Source organism: Aphidius gifuensis, linkage group LG2 (assembly GCF_014905175.1).
Source record: "Aphidius gifuensis isolate YNYX2018 linkage group LG2, ASM1490517v1, whole genome shotgun sequence".
Classification (NCBI taxonomy): Eukaryota; Metazoa; Arthropoda; class Insecta; order Hymenoptera; family Braconidae; genus Aphidius; species Aphidius gifuensis.
This window is the reverse complement of record NC_057789.1, coordinates 23,269,047-23,289,287: the sequence shown is the minus strand read 5'-3', so window position 1 is coordinate 23,289,287 and position 20,241 is coordinate 23,269,047. Positions and strand designations below refer to the sequence as shown.

Sequence of the window (20,241 nt, the reverse complement as noted above, 5' to 3'; positions counted from 1 at the left end):
AACAATTTTACAAGTAACACGAATGTTTTCTCAAGATAATACTATATACATTCAAGGTTTAAAACTTGAAATTAAATATTTATTGTACAATAACCCATGTAAATCAAGTGAATTAAAAACATGGGAGCTTCAAAGAAATACTACTCAGAGAACATTGACAGTTAGTATAAATGATGTCAAAATTAAAATGACAAAACTTTGTCTAAATTTTGGTGAAGGTATGACTGAACGGATTTTTGTTACGCCATTGCTGCATGTTCAGTAAGGTGATAGCTCTATAAAATTTTTGTTATTTAATGTCATATCAAATCGTTTTTTTTATGTTATAAAAATTGCTTATCCAACTCTTATAATAACAATAAATTTTTTGATTACATATTTTCATAAATCAACATAAACACTGTATTTCATGGTCAATTTGAATCAGAAAAATTTATGTATAAATTCACAGTCTAAAAAATAATAAATAAATAAATGTTTTTTTGTTGTTTTTTAAATATTTAAAAATATTTTTTCGTTTTTTAATTCAAAACCAGTGTCATCTCGTAGATTTTTTTTTTTCTACGAAATCAAAATTAAAAAATACTCGATTGATAAAAAATTTTTCAGTAACATTTGTCGATAAAACCTTACGCTGGTAAAAAAATTTCCGTGCTGCTTTTTGTAATAACCATTTGATCATTATAAAAAATTATTATAAATTATAAAAATTATATAGATAAATTTTTGAATTGATAGATCAAAATAAATGTCATTAATAAAAAAATAAAAAATGTTTTTTTTTTATAATAAATTTTATTACCTGGGAAATGAATAATACGATCAAAAATTGTATGTAATTTGTTTTTATATTGCGATGTCTCAACCTAATGTTTTTCATCATTAAATATTATTAACATATAATTTAAATATACCTGACTTTTGTTCTCATTTAAATGAGTTATATTTACCATTTTTTTTTGTTTTTCGTTGCACCAATCCCACAGTAAATAGTTTTTTTTATTTTTTATTTAAATAATTTTTTTTTTTTTTTAAATATCAGACTCAACGTATACAAAAATTATTTTCAATTTTTCGGAATAATTATGACTGCAATTTCTCAATTTTTTCTCTTGTTCTTTTTTTCCTCATTTGAATCATCATTTTGAAAAAATGACTCACATAAATTTGTTGAATTCTTGACACGATTAACAAGTATAAATTATTTTTTTATCCTCAAATACTTTAAGAATTTTTTTTTTTGAATTTTTTATTTTTATTATAAATACAAGTGTTAGTATTTTAATGATTTTATTGTTCTTTAAATCGTTACTCATTTTTATAGTGAAAACTAATTTTTTTTTTCTGGGATAAAATATATTTGATTAGTAATGAATTATTACAAACATTTTAAATTATAATCTTTTATTATTCTTTATTTTTATATTTAACTTTACATTCATCATAATATCGATTGTCAGAAAATACATATTTTATTTTTCTTCGTCAAAAATTCATTAAATCATTCATACTAAAATTATTTTCTTCATTATTCAAATAAAAATGCGATTGCCAGACTAGTATTTTTATTTTTTCTTTTAAATTTCTATTATTTTCATTAGTTTATATTTTATTTTTTTTAACGTGAACAATGGGTTTATCCAGCCTCTGAATACAAAAAAAAAAAATCATTCATTCTTGTCTCAACTAATACACATATAATTTTTAAATTCGAAGGAAAGAATTTGCTTCTCGGCGTGTCGATGTAAAATTTATTAATTACCGTCAAAATATTTTATCGAATTCAATTTTTACTTTCCAAATGATTTTATGACATACAATAATTGATGACAAACATTTTCAAATTTATTGTAGTTTAAATGGAATTTTTTTCCAAAAAATACGCAAACAATAACGGACGGATTTGAAAATAATTTTAAAAAATTATTAAAAAATAATTGATGAAACTTATCGACACGCTTGAGATTGACAAATTTAGTATACATTATTTATTTACAAATCTACAAGCTTTGTATAGGCCACCACTATTAATTTTCAATAATAATTAATAGTTATTATTAATATAAGTTGTTAATATAATTTTATCAACACCATATATTATTTTTATATTATTATTTTTGTTATTATTATTCAACTACAATGTTTTTTTTTTAATTTTTAAATATATATAATATTGTTATGAAAAAATACTATTTTCTTAATATTTTCTAAAAAACCAATTACCAGTTTCATAATACTAAAAATAAAAAAAAAAATGTTTATTATTTTTATAACATTGTGCTTATTTATTATTACACGTTTTATTATATTTACATGAAAATATTCAAAAATAAACAATAGTGAATTTAAAAAAAAAAATAAAAAATATACAAAGATAAATTGAAGCTCTTGAATTTTAAATTTGTAAATTGAAAAATAATGAATTTTTTATTTTCAATATTAAACTTGTGTACTTGTGTACTCGTAATTTATTATTATTATATTTTTTTTTAATTTGTACTAAGTAAGTAATTAGGTCATGCTTTTTTTTTTCTTATAAATTTATTTATAATTTATTAGTTTTTATTTTTCTTTTCTATACTTGGATAAATTTTATTTCATCAATCAAAAAAAGGAAAAAAAAAAAATTGTTTAGCGGCTATTGTTTATTTATTTATTTTAAAATTTTTTTTAAATTAATAGAATAGGGTTATGCTCGAAGATTTTTAACAACTCAATTTGTTTTTGTTTAAAAAAAAAAAAAAAAAGGAAGATGATAGTTCATTAAATGAAGAATATATTTATTTGTTTTTTTAAAACACTTAATTATCCAACTACAAAGATTATTATTAATTATAGTTTCCATCCTACTTTTTGTTTTTAATCTCTATATAAAAATTACATCATAAAAAATTATTGTAAAAATTAATTTTCTTCATTTTTTAAATATATAATATATATCATTTTTTTTTTTTTAACATTAATTTATTTGCACATTTCAGCGAATTTGCTTTATTTTTTTCAGGAATTTTTTCTTATCTAATTGCTTTATTCATATTGAAAATTGAAATATTCATTTAAACGAGAAAAAAATTCAATAACAATTAATTTTTTTTTATAAATAATAAAACAACAAATATTGAAGTTAAAATAAAAAATAAAATAACAGGCTATTTACATAGCACCGTATCTACTTATTAATATAAAAAATTCAAAATCAAACTTATTTTTTTTCAATTTTAAAAACAACTAAAAATGAATTTTTCTTTTTGATATTCCACATGTTTTTTTTTTTTTTTCAATTAATATTTATAATTTTTTTTTGTATTTGTATTTTTAATTATTTTAGAATTTATATTGTTTCTTAAAGTCCATCGAGGACTTGAGTTTATTATCTTCAGCATCGAGCGACATACTATCACTAAGTCCTTAAAATTAGCGAAGAAAAAAAGAACTAAAACTAATGAAGATAAATTTTATATACATAATATTTACAAGCCCTTATTATCCTTTTTTTTTTTTTATTAAAAAAAAATGCTTTTTTATCAAGTAGCTGATAAAAATAATCTCAGTTTATTTCAGTATTTTATATTAAATTTTTTTTTTTTTAATCAATGAATATGTTCTTTTATTTATTATTATATATTTTTTTTCTTCATAATTATTATAAATATATTTATTTTTATTACCACGATAGCTGACGACGAATTAAGTGACTCTTGGTAGCTTAATCGTCAGCTTAAGTTTTTCTCAAACAACACCAGGTTGCATAGTAAGAAGATATGTCGTTGGATCATAATAACCAGCAAGATAATAAATATCATTATTATCATAAATTGTTAGATATCTGTGTGGTTCTTTTCCAAGTTTTTCAGTATAATCAGATAATGGAAGTACTTCACATTTATGTGATATTGTTTGTACATCATTTTCATCCATATGAGGTGACTCAAATAATGCTCCCTTTAAAAATAAAATAAAATAGTAAATAAAATATAATATAATTAATAAAAATATTAATGAAAAACTTACAGGATATTTTAAATTACTTGGACAACCAACAGTTTCTTCAGGATGATAAAACCATTTAACTTTAACAATCATATTTGAACTTGATGTTTCCCACATTGATTCAATTCTTCCAATGTAAGGCCTATCTGGTCGACCAGTCGACAAAAATACAGCACTATCACCAATTTTAATAGCCTCACCACCTCTTTGTATTGCTTTGAAAAATTGTTTTTTAGCTCTTCCTTTAGCACCAGGACGTCTATAACCTTTACCAGACCAACCCCATAATTGTCTAGCTGGTAAAAATGCAGCAATTTTACTTCTACTTTCAGATGATTCTTGTCTTTCTCTTGTTTTATTTTTTTTATCAATTTTTTTATTATTATTATCAATATTATCAATCTCATTAATAACATTATCATCAATCTTATCATTAACTTTACATAATTGTAAATTTATATTTTTTTTATTATCAATGATTTTTGTTGTTGTTTTTATAATATTTTCTTCATCACTATTTTGTCCTTTACAACTTTCAACACCACTATTATGACTACCATCACTAAAACTACCATGATGATTATGACGATGTTTATGTTTTCTATGTTTTCTATGTTTATGTTTTCTATGCTCATCACAACATTTATGTTTTTTATGTTTCTTTTTACCATCTTGTGATTCTTGTAAACGTTTTAATTTATCACGTCTACGTTTTTTTAATCTTTTACGTTCTTTATAATCATCTAATAATTTATCATCATTTTTATTATTAATAATTTTTGTATTTATAACATTATTTAATTCATTTGAATTTTTATTTTGATAATTTATTGATTGTATTGATAAATCAGATGGACGTTTATCATCAGTTGATGATGATACTTGTCGTTTACGTTTTCCCAATGTTAATAATGGATTTGGATCATACTCAACAACTGGATAATCTGGTTGTAATAATCTAATATCATCAAGTGATATTCTACCACTGTCACCATCATCAAATTCAACACTTACAAATTTATCATCTAATTCAGAATCTGGATCAGATGGCTCAACAGATGTACCTGGATATAAACATCTATATTGTTGACTCCAATATGCACATAATCTTGTACCAGGTGGTAATTCATCTGTTGATTTTGGACATATTTCAACAATAGCATCTTTTAAAATTTCTTCACGTGAATGTATGTGTGGTCGATTACCACGTTCACCATCTAATGTTATTGAATATATATCTGGTGATTGTACTGCACTTAATATACCAGCATAAAATAAACCACCTATTGCTGTTAAAACTCTCATTTTATCAATTTCCAAATGCTCAGATGTTAATTTACACTTGTTATTGTTATTATTATTAATAATATTATTGTTATTGTTATTAATATTATTATTTAATTTTGTTTTTTCGTATTTTGCTATTTTCATACACTCTTTACAATCTTTACAATCAATTGATCTTCTTCTCTTTAATAATTTTTTATTGTTATCATTGTCATATAATTTTCTGCGTGATGGTGATGAACTTGTTGATTTATGTTTTTTCTTTTTTATTATTTTATTATTATTTATTTTTTTAATATCATCAATTGTTTTTTTATTATTATCATCATCATTATCATCGTCATTATTATTATTTGTTTTATCAATTATTGTATTATTCCATTCTTCATTTTCATATTCATTGTTCCAATTTTTTAGTTTAACTTCAGCTTTTAATTTTGGTTTTAATTTATTATTATTATTTTGTTTATCATCATTATTAAGCTTTTCTTTTTCAGCAATTATTGCACTTATAACATTTTTATTATGTAATGGTTTTTGTTTTATTGTTGTTGCTGTATTGTTGATATTTAATTTCTTTAATTTATGTGATTTTTTAATTCTTTTTTGATTTTTTATACCTGTATTATTATTAAATGTTAATTTTTTATAATTTAATTTATTTTTTGTATTTAACAGTTCATTTTTTGTTGTATTATCAATATTTGCTGATTTGCTGTCTTGTATACATTTACGTGGTCTACCAACTTTACGTTTTTTTGGTGATGACAATGTTGATGATGGTGATGATGTATTATCATTTAAAATTGTTGCTTCATCATCTTCATCATCATCTTCATCATCTTCATCATCCTCGTCTTCATCTTCTTCTTCATCATCATCATCTTCATCGTCGTCGTCGTCATCATTATCACCATCATTCTCATCATGTGAACTATTAATTTTCTTTGTAAATGATGTGACTGGAATTGGAATACTTGGTATATTGTCTAATAATTTAATATGACTTTGTGGTTCATTTAATTTTGTTAAATTCAAATTGCAATTTGTATTATCAATAATTGGTGTTGTAATATTTGTATTAATTACATTTATATTATTATCATAATTTAAATTTAACAATTTATCAGTATCTTCATAATCTGTACTTAATTTTCTTAATTTTTCATCATTATTATTATTATTATTGTTATTGTTATTATTTATATTATTAAGTAATTCATTTTGTTTATCTTTGTACATTTTTTGCATATCAGAAAGTCTATTTCTAACGTTTCTTTCAACTGTATTAATATGTGGCCAATTTTTTTTATTTTCATTATTTATTAAAATATTTTCATCATTTTGACGTTTTATAATATCATTAAATAATTTATTTTTATTATTTTTCATTGTTAATTCTGTATCTGAATCAGTAAAATCATCATCAGCATCACCATCTTCAAATTCACATATTTTTTTATCATTTTTACGTAATTTTTTATTATATTTAAATACAATATCATCTGTTGAATATTTTCTTTTTAATGATTTATCATGTGTTTTACCTAAATTAAGTAATAATCTTCCTGCATGTGATACATCCTCTGTGCTGTCTTGTGGTACATCATTATCACCAACTTCTTCCATAAATCTTTGTTCAGCAAGTGCACATAGTAAACCCAATGGACTATCAACTTCATTATTATTATTATTTTCATTTTGTTTAATTTCATTTGTTTCTTTAATTGGTGAGTTTAATGATTCATATTCTGATGAATTTGGATCAGATGATTTGATATGTTCCAATTCAGCAATACTATTTGATAATAATTCTAATCCACTTAAATCAACACGATTTTTAGTTGGTGTTGTTGTTGAGTTTATAACATTTTTAGATTTTTCTAATGCTTTTGATGTTAATGTTGAATTTGGTGGTGATGAATTAACTATATCTGGATTATATTTTTTTGGTGAAATTATCATTGATGAATCTTCAATTATTTTCAATGATGATGATGATATTTTTTCATCATTTTTATCATTATTATCATCATTAACAACGTCAACAGTTAATTTTAAATTATGATTATTATCATTGCTATTTTCTGATGTCTTAATAGTATCTGTTGTTAATGATAATTGATTATTTTTTAATTTTTCTAAATTATATTCCAATTCACATGATCTTAATATTCGTTTTTTCAAACCATTTTCCATTATTCTTGGTTGACAATGAGCAATAGCACGTGGTATTTCTGTGTTATTTTTTGCTATTTTATCATTATCATTATTAATTACTGATGATTCATTATCATGTTTTGCAGCAGCAGCATTTTTTTTTAATTTTTCAACAACATTTTCAATTCCAGGATGTAATTTATCATTTATAATAATTTTTTTGTTGTCATTATTATTTTGTTTATTATCAATGTTATGACTTTGATCATTTTTTAATTCATTATTTGTATTATTAATTTCTATATTTTCTTGTTTTGAATTTTTTATATTTTTCTTTGTTTGTATATCATCATCAAAATCAATAGTTGGCATATCAAATGATTTAACTGATAATTGTGAATTTTCTTCATTTGTATTTAACATTGTAATTGTTGTATCTAAATTTATTTGATGATTAATTTCATTTTTATTTTGTGATAATACAGTTTTTATATTATCTAAATTTTGGCATTCAAGACTTGAAGTAACAGCTGTTGATGAATCTTCAGTCACATCTATTTTCTCATTTTCAATACAACTATCTTGATTATCATTTAACTCAAATTTTTCATTCAACATTTCTTCTTCTCTTCTTTTCTCTTCTAACATTTTTTCTTTATTCAATAATTCTTCAGTAAATATTGGACGACGATGTTGTTCAATTGGATCACGACGTCTACCAAAAAATTCTAAATTTTCATGAAAACTATCACAATTTTCTTCAGTTATTTCAATCATTCTCGAGCCAATACGTGATACTCTGTCTTCTGAATTTTCATCAACATTTAATGATACATTATCATCATCATTATCATCATTATTATCAACAACAATATCATTATTATCAATGTCTGTTTTAGCACGACAACTAATAACACTTTCAATAGTTTGATCAACTGTATTAACAGTGTCATTTTTCAATAAACTCGTTGCTGTTGAATTTATATTTTTTACAATTGGTATACTTATTGGTGTATTTTCTGATTTATCAATTTTTGCAACAAGATTATATGGTTGTAATGATACTTGTGGTTTTCCACTTGATGATACACTATTAACAGTAGCATTATTTGATTGTTGATAACATGATAATATTGGTTGTTCTTGTTTAAAATTATTATCATTATTTTGTTGTTCATCATCAGCTTCTTGTGCATCTGTTTGATTTGATGCATCCTGTACATTTATTGATATATTATCAGCAATATTATGACACTGATTTGATGGTACTTCTGGTGGTGGTGTTAAGCATGATACTGGTGATGTTGCTTTTGATATGAATGCATTACGATGCTATAAATAAAATATAAAAATAATAATTGAGTAATTTCTTCTTTTTTTTATTTATTAAGTTTATTTAATATTATTTACCTGAGTATGACATTGTGTTGATTCTGATTGATTGATTTGTACCATTGCCGTTGGTGCATGAGGATAATAAAGTGTTGTTAAAAGTGGATTATCCTGTATCAATGGACTTGACATTGTTGTGACTGTTTGCAATGCTTTACTTGATTCTGATAACGAAAAATATAATTAATATTATTTATTTTAATATAAAAATAATTTAAATAATGCAAAAAAAAAACAATTACCAATGATTGTTGTCTGTGGACTTGGACAATCAGCTTCAATTTTAACAATTGGTACATTATTATTTTGAGTTTTTCTTTTATTATCTGTAAGTACAAGCCTTGCACCATTCATATCACTCAATAATTGAAGTGAGGGTGGAGGTGGTGGTGGTAACAAAAGTGGTTGTGTACCAATACTATGTCCATTGTGATTTGAATAATTTGGCCAAACAACAGCATGCTGCATTTGGTCAGCTGAATTTAAACCGTCTAAATAATATTAATAATTTATTAAATCATTATCTGATAGATAAAGAAATGCTATTACATTTTTATATTCAAGTTTTAAATTGTATAATAAAAAAATCTTTAAAGACTAATGAGAAGTATAATGTTTTTTTTTTTTTCACATATAGGGATATATTTTATTACCAGCAGCATGAATGAGAAGCAGGTGGCCTGTTGATGGATCCCGGACAAGTTGAAGACCTCCTTGAAGACCAACGCTGAGCTGAGGAAAACCGACTGGCTCAAGGGCTGGCATTGCTAAATATAAACATTGAAAAATAAAAATATATATTTATATATAAATTACATTTGAATAATTAAAAAATAGAAAAATGTTCATAATAAAAGAAAAAAAGCTTTAATTACTTGATAATTTGAATAAATTATAAGTAAAAACAGATATATTGATTGAACTTTGAATAATTAATTTAATGATAAAAATGGAATTTATGTCTTTGCTTAAACTTTGTCTTAAAATGTCACTAGGTCAAAATTAAATTTTTATATATAGTTATAAAATTTATAAGTAAAATTTAGTTAAGATTGTTGAAAGGATATATATATCTTTACATAAATATATAAAGTATTGATATACTTGTTACACAAAAAAAGGGAGATAATAATTATTTCCAAGATTGATGTACTTAAAGCTGTATAATACTTAAGGTTTCGTTATGGTATTTGTCTTGCAAAAGACAATGATAATCCTGCTTTTGAAAGGCATGATATTGTTATACATTGACAATAAAATGTTGGTAGATCTTGTTATTCGAATATGGCTATTCATAAATTATTGTTTATTTTTTTTTTTTGTTGAAAAAGCACGTTGCAATTCTCCAAGCCACGTTTAATATTACCATTTAAAATTATTTTAATTAAACATCAATCAAATAAAACCCAGACATTTTAATTGTCTAACAAATATAATAAAATATATTATTAACTCAGTACTTGTTTGAAAATATAAAAAATAAATTTATTGAAATATTTATTTTTAAATTATCAATTGTTATGTCATTGTGTATTTTTTGAATCTAAAAAGATACCATCATTTTGATTAAAAAAAAAAAAAAAAAAAATTTCAATTGATTGATTATAAAATATCAACAGCTGAATGATAATAAAATTAACAGTACAAATGATAATCTTTTTCTTGTATTGATAAATAAAATTTAACAATTGAAAAAGTAAATTCCAATTATCGTAAATAAAAAAATCTTTCTATATCATTTCAATATTTTCAGAAGCTGAAATATTTAAAGAAAAAAAAAATTCAATATTTACAATTACCTGCTGTTGGATATTGCCATAGTGTTGGTGGCCAAGTTGTTGGATTACCATTATTAGAATGATGTTGAGTTGTTGCACCAATGTTAGCAATAGTAGCTGAGTTTAGACTCGAGCCCAATGCTGCATTTATTGTTGGTGTTAATGCATTACCCGTGGGAATTGCAATATGGGATGTTCTATCATCCCCACCATTACCACAATGTACAAGTGTTGCTCCGCCCATTGTCATGGCCGTGGTTGGTCCTAAAATATAAGTTGATATATCATCATTTAACCCCACCACCTTGTCAATTTTAAACTCACATTCGAAAAAAAAAATTATAAAAATTTTTTTTCTCTATTTTTTCAAATAACAAGCCATAAAAAAAAAAAAAATATCTGCATTATTCTTTTTTACCATCTCCATAGTCGATTTCTCCTCAAACTTTATACCCCTCTCTTTATTTTTCTCTTTGTCAATCCCTACTATTTTATCTTATTCCCTACTTTTCCATCTTTACATTTAAAATCAGACGTAAATTTCTCCTTTTTAAAATTTTTTATCATTTATAAATTACCCCACCATATTTCTTTTTGCACTTTGAGCGCCAATCATTTCTCCTCTTTCTCCCTTCCACATTTGTATTTCCCCTTTTTGACTGAATTATTCCCACTTTTATTATTTCCCCTACATTCTCATTTGTACATGTATACAGTACACACCTACACTAATCTCTATGTACACACAAATGGATTTAAAACTGTCTGAATACATACAGACTGTTACTACTACTATTCCTAGTCCAACTACTACAACTACTACCACTACTACTTTACGACAGTACTACTTAAAATATTTTTATTTTTTTCTTTCTTTCTCTCACTGTGTATATATATTTGATTCTTTCATTTTTAAATAATTTTTTTTTCTTTTTATATTCTCGTTTAACTTGTGGTAGTCATTTTATATTATTTTTTCTACAACACTGATGGTGAACACAGTATGTACTAAGCTCAAATTTTATGTAGACTCTTTCACCGCGGGGGCAAACATTGTGTCCGCAAAAATTCCAGGCTACTTGTATATAGATTTTGTAATAATGGAGTCTAGAATGACTAGAAAAAAGAAGTCTGAATTTTTGTTTTCAATTTTTTTCTATAGAATATTTTTAGTTTTTTTATTTATTTTTCGGGTTATCAGACCTTTCGTGAATACAGATTTATTTTTGTTATCAATTTAAGCAGAGTGTAATTTTATAAAATCTTCTTCATGTATATTTTTTTTTTTTTTTTTTTTTGCATCCAATTTGTAGTAACATTTTTTTTCTTTTGAATCTATGTAACGACTGTTTTGTTGTAATAAAAAAATACAGGCAAATTTGATAAAATATTTGTTAATAAAAAATAAAAATTTAAATTCAAACAGTCAAAGCGTTGGTGATGATGAATTTTAATTGCTTTTCAAATTTATTGATTTTATTTACTTTGTTTTATACTGAACTTTGAAAATCTATTTCTACTTGTTTTTTATTATTATTTGTTTTACTTTTTTTTTCTATCGATGACCATTTAGTGTTTCATATGAATATACAAATAATTTCACTGTGCCTATTTATCTGTTTTTGCATTTTAATTTGTATTTTTTTAAATAATTGCCACACTAAAAATGTGAATTCAATTTTATGTGATCATTTGGATACTTTTTTCTAAACTGAACTGAACTCACCAAGACTGTCAGGTTGAAAATGATGATAACTAGCATGAGATGTATGATGACTAAGTGAAACATTTCGCATTGATGTTGATGAAGTTTCCTGATGTTGTAATCTTTGTCTTGCAACAGCAATGCCAACTGGAATACTCGTCCCAGCAGCCGTCGATACCACAATACCTAATTAAATATTCAAACAATAAAATAAAATATAGAAAATAAAATTCATTTTTTAAAATATATAAATAAATCAATTTATAGATAATTGTTTAATCGCAAAGTAAATAAATAAATTAATAAATTAATTTGCAATGTATAAATGTATAAATCATAGGAAAATAATATTTATAATCAATAACATTGTTTTTAATTATTCATTAAAATATTAATATTCAAAATAACATACTAATTATATCATTGAGCTGGTTATTTAGATTATAATTCACTTTTTTGTAATATAATTAATTTAACTATCAATCAACGTCGTGATATATTGAAAAATTATTTTTTTTTTAATTTTGTCCGATTGAAAATTTACGATTCATTTGAAATTTTTAAAAATAAAAATTTAAAATTATATCACTATTCCTATATTATGAAAAGAATAATTGTTATCGATAATTGTGAGAGAGAGATAGATAGAATATGTGTAAGTGTGTTTTTTTAAAAAAAAAATAAAAAGAGGTATCTTGTGTTTGAGGCAAATATTTCCTGGCGTAGACCAAGTGCGTAGTTCACATGGTCTATGCGAGATTATAATTGTCCCAAACACGAGAAAGACAACTCATTACACAGTAAGAAGAAAAAGTTTAGATATTTAGTCCAGAAAAAAAACACATGTATTGGATATGTGTGATTTGAACCCGAGACTACTTCCACCGAAAACAGAGCTCTTAGACAACTTAGCCATCGGCTAACTCGATAAACTATGAAAAATGATTAAACTTTATTACTGATTTGAAAACAAATTCAATTTAAATTTAAACTATTCATATTATTTCATTGCATCAACTAAAAAACGATTAAACGAAGCATGTATTAAAATACATTTCAATTATATTTAAAAATTTTTTTTTTTAATTATAAATAATTATCATTAGAAAAAATAAAATGTTTTTTTGTTATAAATTGATTTATAAAATTAATATTTCCGGTATTTTAAAACGAATAGTAAAAAATAATAATTTCAATTAAATATTAATTGTTTTATTAGCTTGCAAATGAATTTTTTTTCAACTTAAATTTTTTAGTTTTATTTACTCGTTTAATCAAAAAATATAAATGTAATTTCTTTTTTTTTTTTTCCATATGGAAAATCCATTTTAATATACTTTTTTTAAAAGGACATTTTCACAGATTTATAATTGAATCATTTATTGAATTTAATTCTGAATTAAATGCAAGGACATTTTTTGATCAAAAAATAAAAAAAAATTTTAAATTAATAATCCATATAGTAATTTTGTAATTTTTTTTTTTTTCAAACTTTTTATCTGTTAACTTGTTGAGTTAATTTATTCAATTAATTAATTCATTCTTTGTTACTTTTTATACACAAAATTATTCATATATTTTTATAGTTTATTTTTCTTCTTTTTATGAAAAATAAAAAAAACTTTTTTACAAATAAATATTTAAAAAAAAAAACTCGTAAATGAAATTCAAAATATTTAATAAAAAAAAACAAGAAAACTTCATAGTAAATAAAAAATTTTCATAATAATTCTGACGTAATTTTATGTAGGCGTGTATATTATATTCTGAAAAAAATATCGTAATTTCAAATGAAATCATTTGATATTGCTTTTAAATACAACCACATACTCAAGACTTGTTTTTTTACTTTTTTTTTTTTTTTGAGCCACGCCTTGTATTTGCGCTGCCATGCGTGTCACGCACCTCCTACTTAAAAAATTTCCCACTCTTAAAATAAAAATTAAAAAAATTTTTTTCAATAATTTTTTTGATTATTACCCTTGCCAGAAATAAAAAAAAGCATAAATAAATAATTGTTAAAACCAGAAAAAAAAGTAAAAATGAAAAAACTTTGTATCCCTGCAGAAAGTCACTCAATTGTCTGTCTATATATATTTTTTTACTTTATTTTTTCTTTGGTTCCCTTGTCTTTTTCCTTTTTCTTTCTTCAACCCTCTTTTTTTTTTTTTTTTTTGTTTCCTCTCTGAGTACTCAAAGGCTCACCCTCGTCTTGTTGTGCAACGCCCCTCTCCACTCCATTTACCACGTTTCACCGAGAGTTCATAAGGGATGTCAAAGTCTTATTGGTTAAAAAAAAAAAAATGCTAACAAACTAGGGGATGAAGCATTAATTGTATATTTTTTTTTTCTCTTTTCCTACACCGTGAAATATAAATTAATTTGATTAAGCACTACTAGTACATATCACTTTACATGTAGATTAAAGCTTCTTAAAATTTATTCTAAACTATTGTCATTTCGAAACTACATATCAATAAATCAAAATAACTTTTTTATAATTTAGACATACTAAAAATAAATGAAATTTAATTTCATATATTAAAACTTACTTGAAGAATTTAAAATAAAGTTTTTCAATAAAACTGAAATTTATGATCTTTTATTAAATCTATAACTTTCAAGTTATTATAAGACAATTAAAACCTTGAAATAATTAACAAAATAAAAAATTAATATTAAATTTATATAGTTTTCCTGTTCATCTTATGTTCTCTTTATTTATATATATTTTTATTTTTGTATATATAAAAATAAAAACTTTCAAGTAATATAATACGTAAAAAAAAAAAAACCATTTATGAGGTAATATTAAAATGACATTGGACTCGATAAACAGTAAGATATATCACGCTGAAGATACGATGTCTGAGATATACACGATTTGAATCATAAAATTGTCGTTTGTGCCCATTGAGTGTGGGAGGTTTTCTAAGCGTTATAAAATGCTGACTATAAAATGAAACAACTTGATGGTTAAGTCGTTCATTCTGTATATAGTCACTAGTATAAGACGACAATCTATTCAACCATGCCAGCAAGAAGAGAGAGAGAGGAAAAAAAAACAAAACTATAAAGATAAAATAAAAATATATAAAACAACTTTGTGTCTTTGTAATTCATACCATTTTCAGTTTTTTGAGTCAATGGTTCAATTTTAACTTCTGTTGTTGTTGCATGAAGTGAAGTTGATACTTCAGCAACTTGACAAGGTACTGTTGTTGTCAATGGTTCTCTTTTAATAATACTTGTTGTTGATAAATCCTGATTATTCCAGGATGAAACAACAGGCAATGTTCTACTACATCCAGCCTCAGTATGAACAATTTTTGTTTTACCTAAATATAAAACAATAAATATTAATGATACAAATAAATGTATTATTATATAAAATTTAGTAAATATTTTCAATATAAAAATATGAAAAAAAAATTAGAAATATTGTTACACGGGGAATTATGTGTGAACAGAAAAGTGAGTAAAACCAAGAAGATCAACTGGCTAGACTTCTAAACTAAATATAGATCAGAAAAAAAAAAATAATAAAAAAAAAGACAGAGAACTTGTTGCGTAAGCAGAAATATTTATATGGTTGTTCTGTGTCACCCACAAAAATTTGAACAGTGATTATAATATTTTTTTATTTTATAATACAAGTAAAAAAATATTTTTTTAAATAAATAAAAAAGATATAAATATCATTGTCGAGATAAACAGGCCTAAGTGTCATTATTGACATTTTTTTTTGTGTTTTTCTTAAGTTAAAAAAAAGTATGTGTATCTAAAAATTTCCGAGTATAAACTACTTGGTAAATTGCTTGGGTCTTTTTGTGTGAGTTGACTCGAAAAGTTGTATATCGCTTCACGACTAGTTCAATCGAATTAAAATGGCACGAAATGAATTTCTAGTTACAGTGAAATTTCATTTATTTGCCAAAAATACTTGGTTTGTATTGAATCGCTTATTTCAGACAAGATGCGGCACATACCGTGATGGCAAAAATAATCAATACTACAAATTGATAATTGGATCCTACATTTACAAATAAACATTTCCGTTCGAATTTTTTTTTTATCCGCTCGTTAAGTATATATGGACTTATTTGTGTAATAAATTTGGATAATTGACTTTATAATTTATTGAAGAATAACAATAAAAAATCGACAAATAAAATAAAAAATGTCTGTGATAATTATGTAGTCAATTTTTATTAATTACTAATTAGTAATTGTTAATTTTAAACATCAATTATCAAAATTTATTACAAATATAAGTCGACATTTTAATTGACCCGTTGCAAAAAAAAATCAGACAAAAAAGTTTATTTGTATAAGAACGAATTATGAATTTGAAATTTTTTTATTTTTCAGCAACCACGGTTCGCGATATGTGCCATTACGCGCTGACACTCCCTACATTTTACAGACCGTGATGGCATAAAAAATAAAAATTTCAAATGAAAAACTCGTTACTATACATTTAAAAATAGACTTTTTCGTCTAATTTTTTTTGCAACGGGTCAGTTAAAATGCCAGCTCATTTGTGTTATAAATTTTGATAATTAAACTTGCTGAATAAAAACAATTATATTTAAAAAATGTCAAAAAAGTTTAATTATCAAAATTTATCGCGAAAAATATAAGTATGTATTTCAACTGACCAGGATATGTAATTTTTTATTATTTTTGACATAAAGTTATATGTTATGTACCATGTTGCTTGTGGAACAGGTCGTAGAAACAACTTTTTTTTTTCTGATAAAAAAATATAATTAAAATAAAACATATTTACCAGTAAGATTGGAACTTTTACAGACACATGATTGTCTAGTTGTCGTTGTATTTTCAACTTTAATTTGTGCTTGTGCAGTCACAAATGATTCACGTTTTTTCATTGTTGATTGTAAATATGTATTTGTATTTTGTCCATCTTGTAGCATCATTGTACTGACACTACATGCTGTTGTTGGTAATGTTGTTAAACTAACTGATGATGGTGTACATGTTGTTAAATTATTTTGTCCATTTGATGATTGATAATCATGAAGTAATACACTACCATTTGGCTGCACAATATTACATTGTGAATTTGGTGTTGTAAAACTATTTATTGTTAATGTTGGTGTACCAGTTACCAATGATAATTGTGGTGAAAATGTTCCTTGATGTATACCACCTAGAATTTTTTTTTTTTTTATTATTTTAATTATAAAAATATTAATATAATTATATATATAATTTTTTTTTTTTCTTTTTCTTTTATAATTATGGGCTTTTGTGTCGTGATTATGATGAGATATGAGCGAAAAGTTTTTTTTTTTTTTTTATTTTAAAACAAGACCTATATATGTATATGTTTCTGTTAATTTTTTTTTTTAATTTTTAATCTTTATATTGATCAGCTGATTTTCGTTGTATTTTATGTTTTATTTTTTCGATTTTTCAAAATTTTTTGTGTACGGGTAAATTAAAAAAAAAAAAATAATAATAAATATACATTTTTAAATAATTAAAAAACCACACTCTTGTAAAAACCATGCAGTCAAAATAAAAAAAAAAAACCTCCAAAAATAAAAAGTTACCTTGCAAATTTTCAAATCGTGCATTTGAAAATAATCGTGCGTCTCAAACAAAATAAATAAAAAGCAAATTAAAAAAAAAGGAAGAAAAAATTTTAAAAAATATAAAAAAAAAAAGGTGAAATAGTTGTAGATGAGAAATTCTTCTTTTCCTTTTTTTTCTTTTGTTAATTAAGTCACTAACCGAGTGTAAAAGTACGCTCATCTATAAACTTGGTTGTGAATGAGGTCGCCGATGTCGTTGTCATCGTCGACTCACCGTGATGTAGATGATGAAGACCAGCAAGATTAAGTGTATGTTGTGTTGTATGCTGTGAATGATGAAGACTTGTGCCAACATTGACACCAACACCTTGAAGACTCATTGGTTGTTGTGCATGATGAGGAGTTAAATTTGCCAGGTTTTTAGCTAACAGCTCAAGTTGGGTTACTGGAACTGGACTGTATGGTGAACCTGGTGGTGGTGTTGGTGCACCCCATGTGTAACCACCAACTCCAACTCCAACTGCTGCTGAGAACATACTTTCTGAAACTAATATTTAACAAATATTAATATCATATTTTTTTTAATTATTCATTCATTCAATTCTATTAATATTTTATTCAATATTGATATTAGTCGCTCAATAAAATAATTAAAATGTAATTGAACGCAATATTACATTACTGTCAAATTATTTCATTAAAGCCTTTGGGGAATATTCAATTTGTAATTAAAAAATATCATTCACAAATTGAAAAATTCTCGTGAAAAAAATATAAATTGTTTATGAATTGTAATCAAGTTGAGTATCAGAAATTTATTACTTCTTTTTTCTTTTTTTTCCCATTTTAAACGTTCTTTTTTTATATCGTTTATAATTTTTTAATTTACTAATAAATATATTTAAAAAATATATTACGATTGCACCTGTTTATGAGGTGAATAACTTTTTTTTAAATATAGTAATATTGAAATATAAAATTTACATTCAAAGTATATCATTATATGAAGATAAATTTTATGAATAATTTGTTTTCTTTTACAAACGATTATAATAATTAGAGTATGATAAATTAATGGTAAAAAAATTGAAGTAATAATATTTCATAAATAAAACTATTATCGATTTTAATTTTTATATTTTTTTTTTCTTTTCATTTGATGCAACTCACCTGATCGCTCTTCTGTCAGAAAGCGTGAACAAAAATTCCACCAATATGAATATATTTATCACCAAATAAACAAATAAATTGTTGATAAAAAAAAAAAAAAAATAGTCAATATAATTAAAAAGAAAAAATACTTTTGAAAAAAAAAAGCATTTGCATTGGATTTTATCAAGAACCGATACGGATAATTGAAATCTTCAAAGAGTTTTAGATTCGATTTTAGACAAGGTTTAAAAAAAAGAGGCGGGAAAAAAATAATACCGAACAAGACTAATCAAACGTTTTGATCGAGTAAATTTTATTTTTTTTTTATTCTTAACTTCTACCTTCTTAATTTTTTTTTTTACTCCTATTTTTTATTTTCTTTTACACCTTTTTTTTCAACGGATATTAGAGTCGTGCGAACCAACAATCAACACCGATTGGTAAATTATTTAAAAAAAAAAAAAAACTCTTTATTATTATTATTTAAATTATTATCATTATAATTATTCACTGTATATATAATATATACTTTTATTTTGTTAAATACAAAAACTGGATAAATTCCAGAATGATGAAAGAAGCAAGAAAAAATTTAAGGAGGCAATATATACCAACAAACGTTTTGGGTTACACACCTATGAACAATAAGATCGTTAAAAACCGGAGGTTCTATTTTTATTTTTAGTGGGCAGTTTGTGTCCCTCAGTTTTACTGGTATTACTCACAAGTGAGAGGTCGAAAGCAAAATAGTGCGAGAGAGGTAATCATGAAGAAGATATAAAAAAAAAACGCGGGAGAGAGAAAGAAAGAGAGAATACGAGATGAAAGGTGATGGACTTGTCGCTCATTCAGAACTTTAATTGCATAATTGCGGTATTGTGAGAATGCCGGTGTCACTCTTTCTCTATTTTTCTCTTTTCCTCTTTTTATTATCTCATTCTCTCTGGCTCTCTCTCTTGTCCATATATAGTTCGAAAAAGGTAAAATTAAAAGGTTTCGCGAGCAGTGTTAACAATGAATTTAAGACGTCCAACGAAATTTCAAAGCAAATTGAATTATTTCAACGTTTCTTCAACACTTACAGCAGAAAAAAAAATTAAACATATGTAAAATAAACAATAAACTAATTATTAAATCAAGCAAACGAATTGTTATTTCATGAATAACATGTTATATATATTCAAAAAAAAAATATTATAAAAAGTTTTCGAAT

At 23.9% G+C, this 20,241-nt stretch overlaps 1 protein-coding gene across 3 annotated transcripts in view; it reads right to left on the bottom strand.

Annotated features, from left to right (window-relative positions):
- Positions 1-3,339: 3,339 nt before the first annotated feature.
- Positions 3,340-20,241, bottom strand: part of LOC122849537 (uncharacterized protein PF11_0213) — a 53,928-nt gene continuing 37,026 nt past the window's right edge. The window contains exons 4-14 of one of the 3 annotated variants that reach the window (XM_044148261.1): positions 19,047-19,058; positions 18,076-18,423; positions 17,105-17,488; positions 15,438-15,650; positions 12,334-12,498; positions 10,629-10,871; positions 9,483-9,596; positions 9,072-9,320; positions 8,848-8,993; positions 4,012-8,769; positions 3,340-3,942 (exon numbers count right to left, since the gene is read on the bottom strand). In XM_044148261.1, coding sequence (XP_044004196.1) covers positions 3,730-3,942; positions 4,012-8,769; positions 8,848-8,993; positions 9,072-9,320; positions 9,483-9,596; positions 10,629-10,871; positions 12,334-12,498; positions 15,438-15,650; positions 17,105-17,488; positions 18,076-18,423; positions 19,047-19,058 — 6,845 coding nt within the window. In that variant the 3' untranslated portion in view covers positions 3,340-3,729. The remainder of the gene's footprint in view (positions 3,943-4,011; positions 8,770-8,847; positions 8,994-9,071; positions 9,321-9,482; positions 9,597-10,628; positions 10,872-12,333; positions 12,499-15,437; positions 15,651-17,104; positions 17,489-18,075; positions 18,424-19,046; positions 19,059-20,241) is intronic. The other 2 variants (XM_044148263.1, XM_044148262.1) reach the window with 2 other exon arrangements.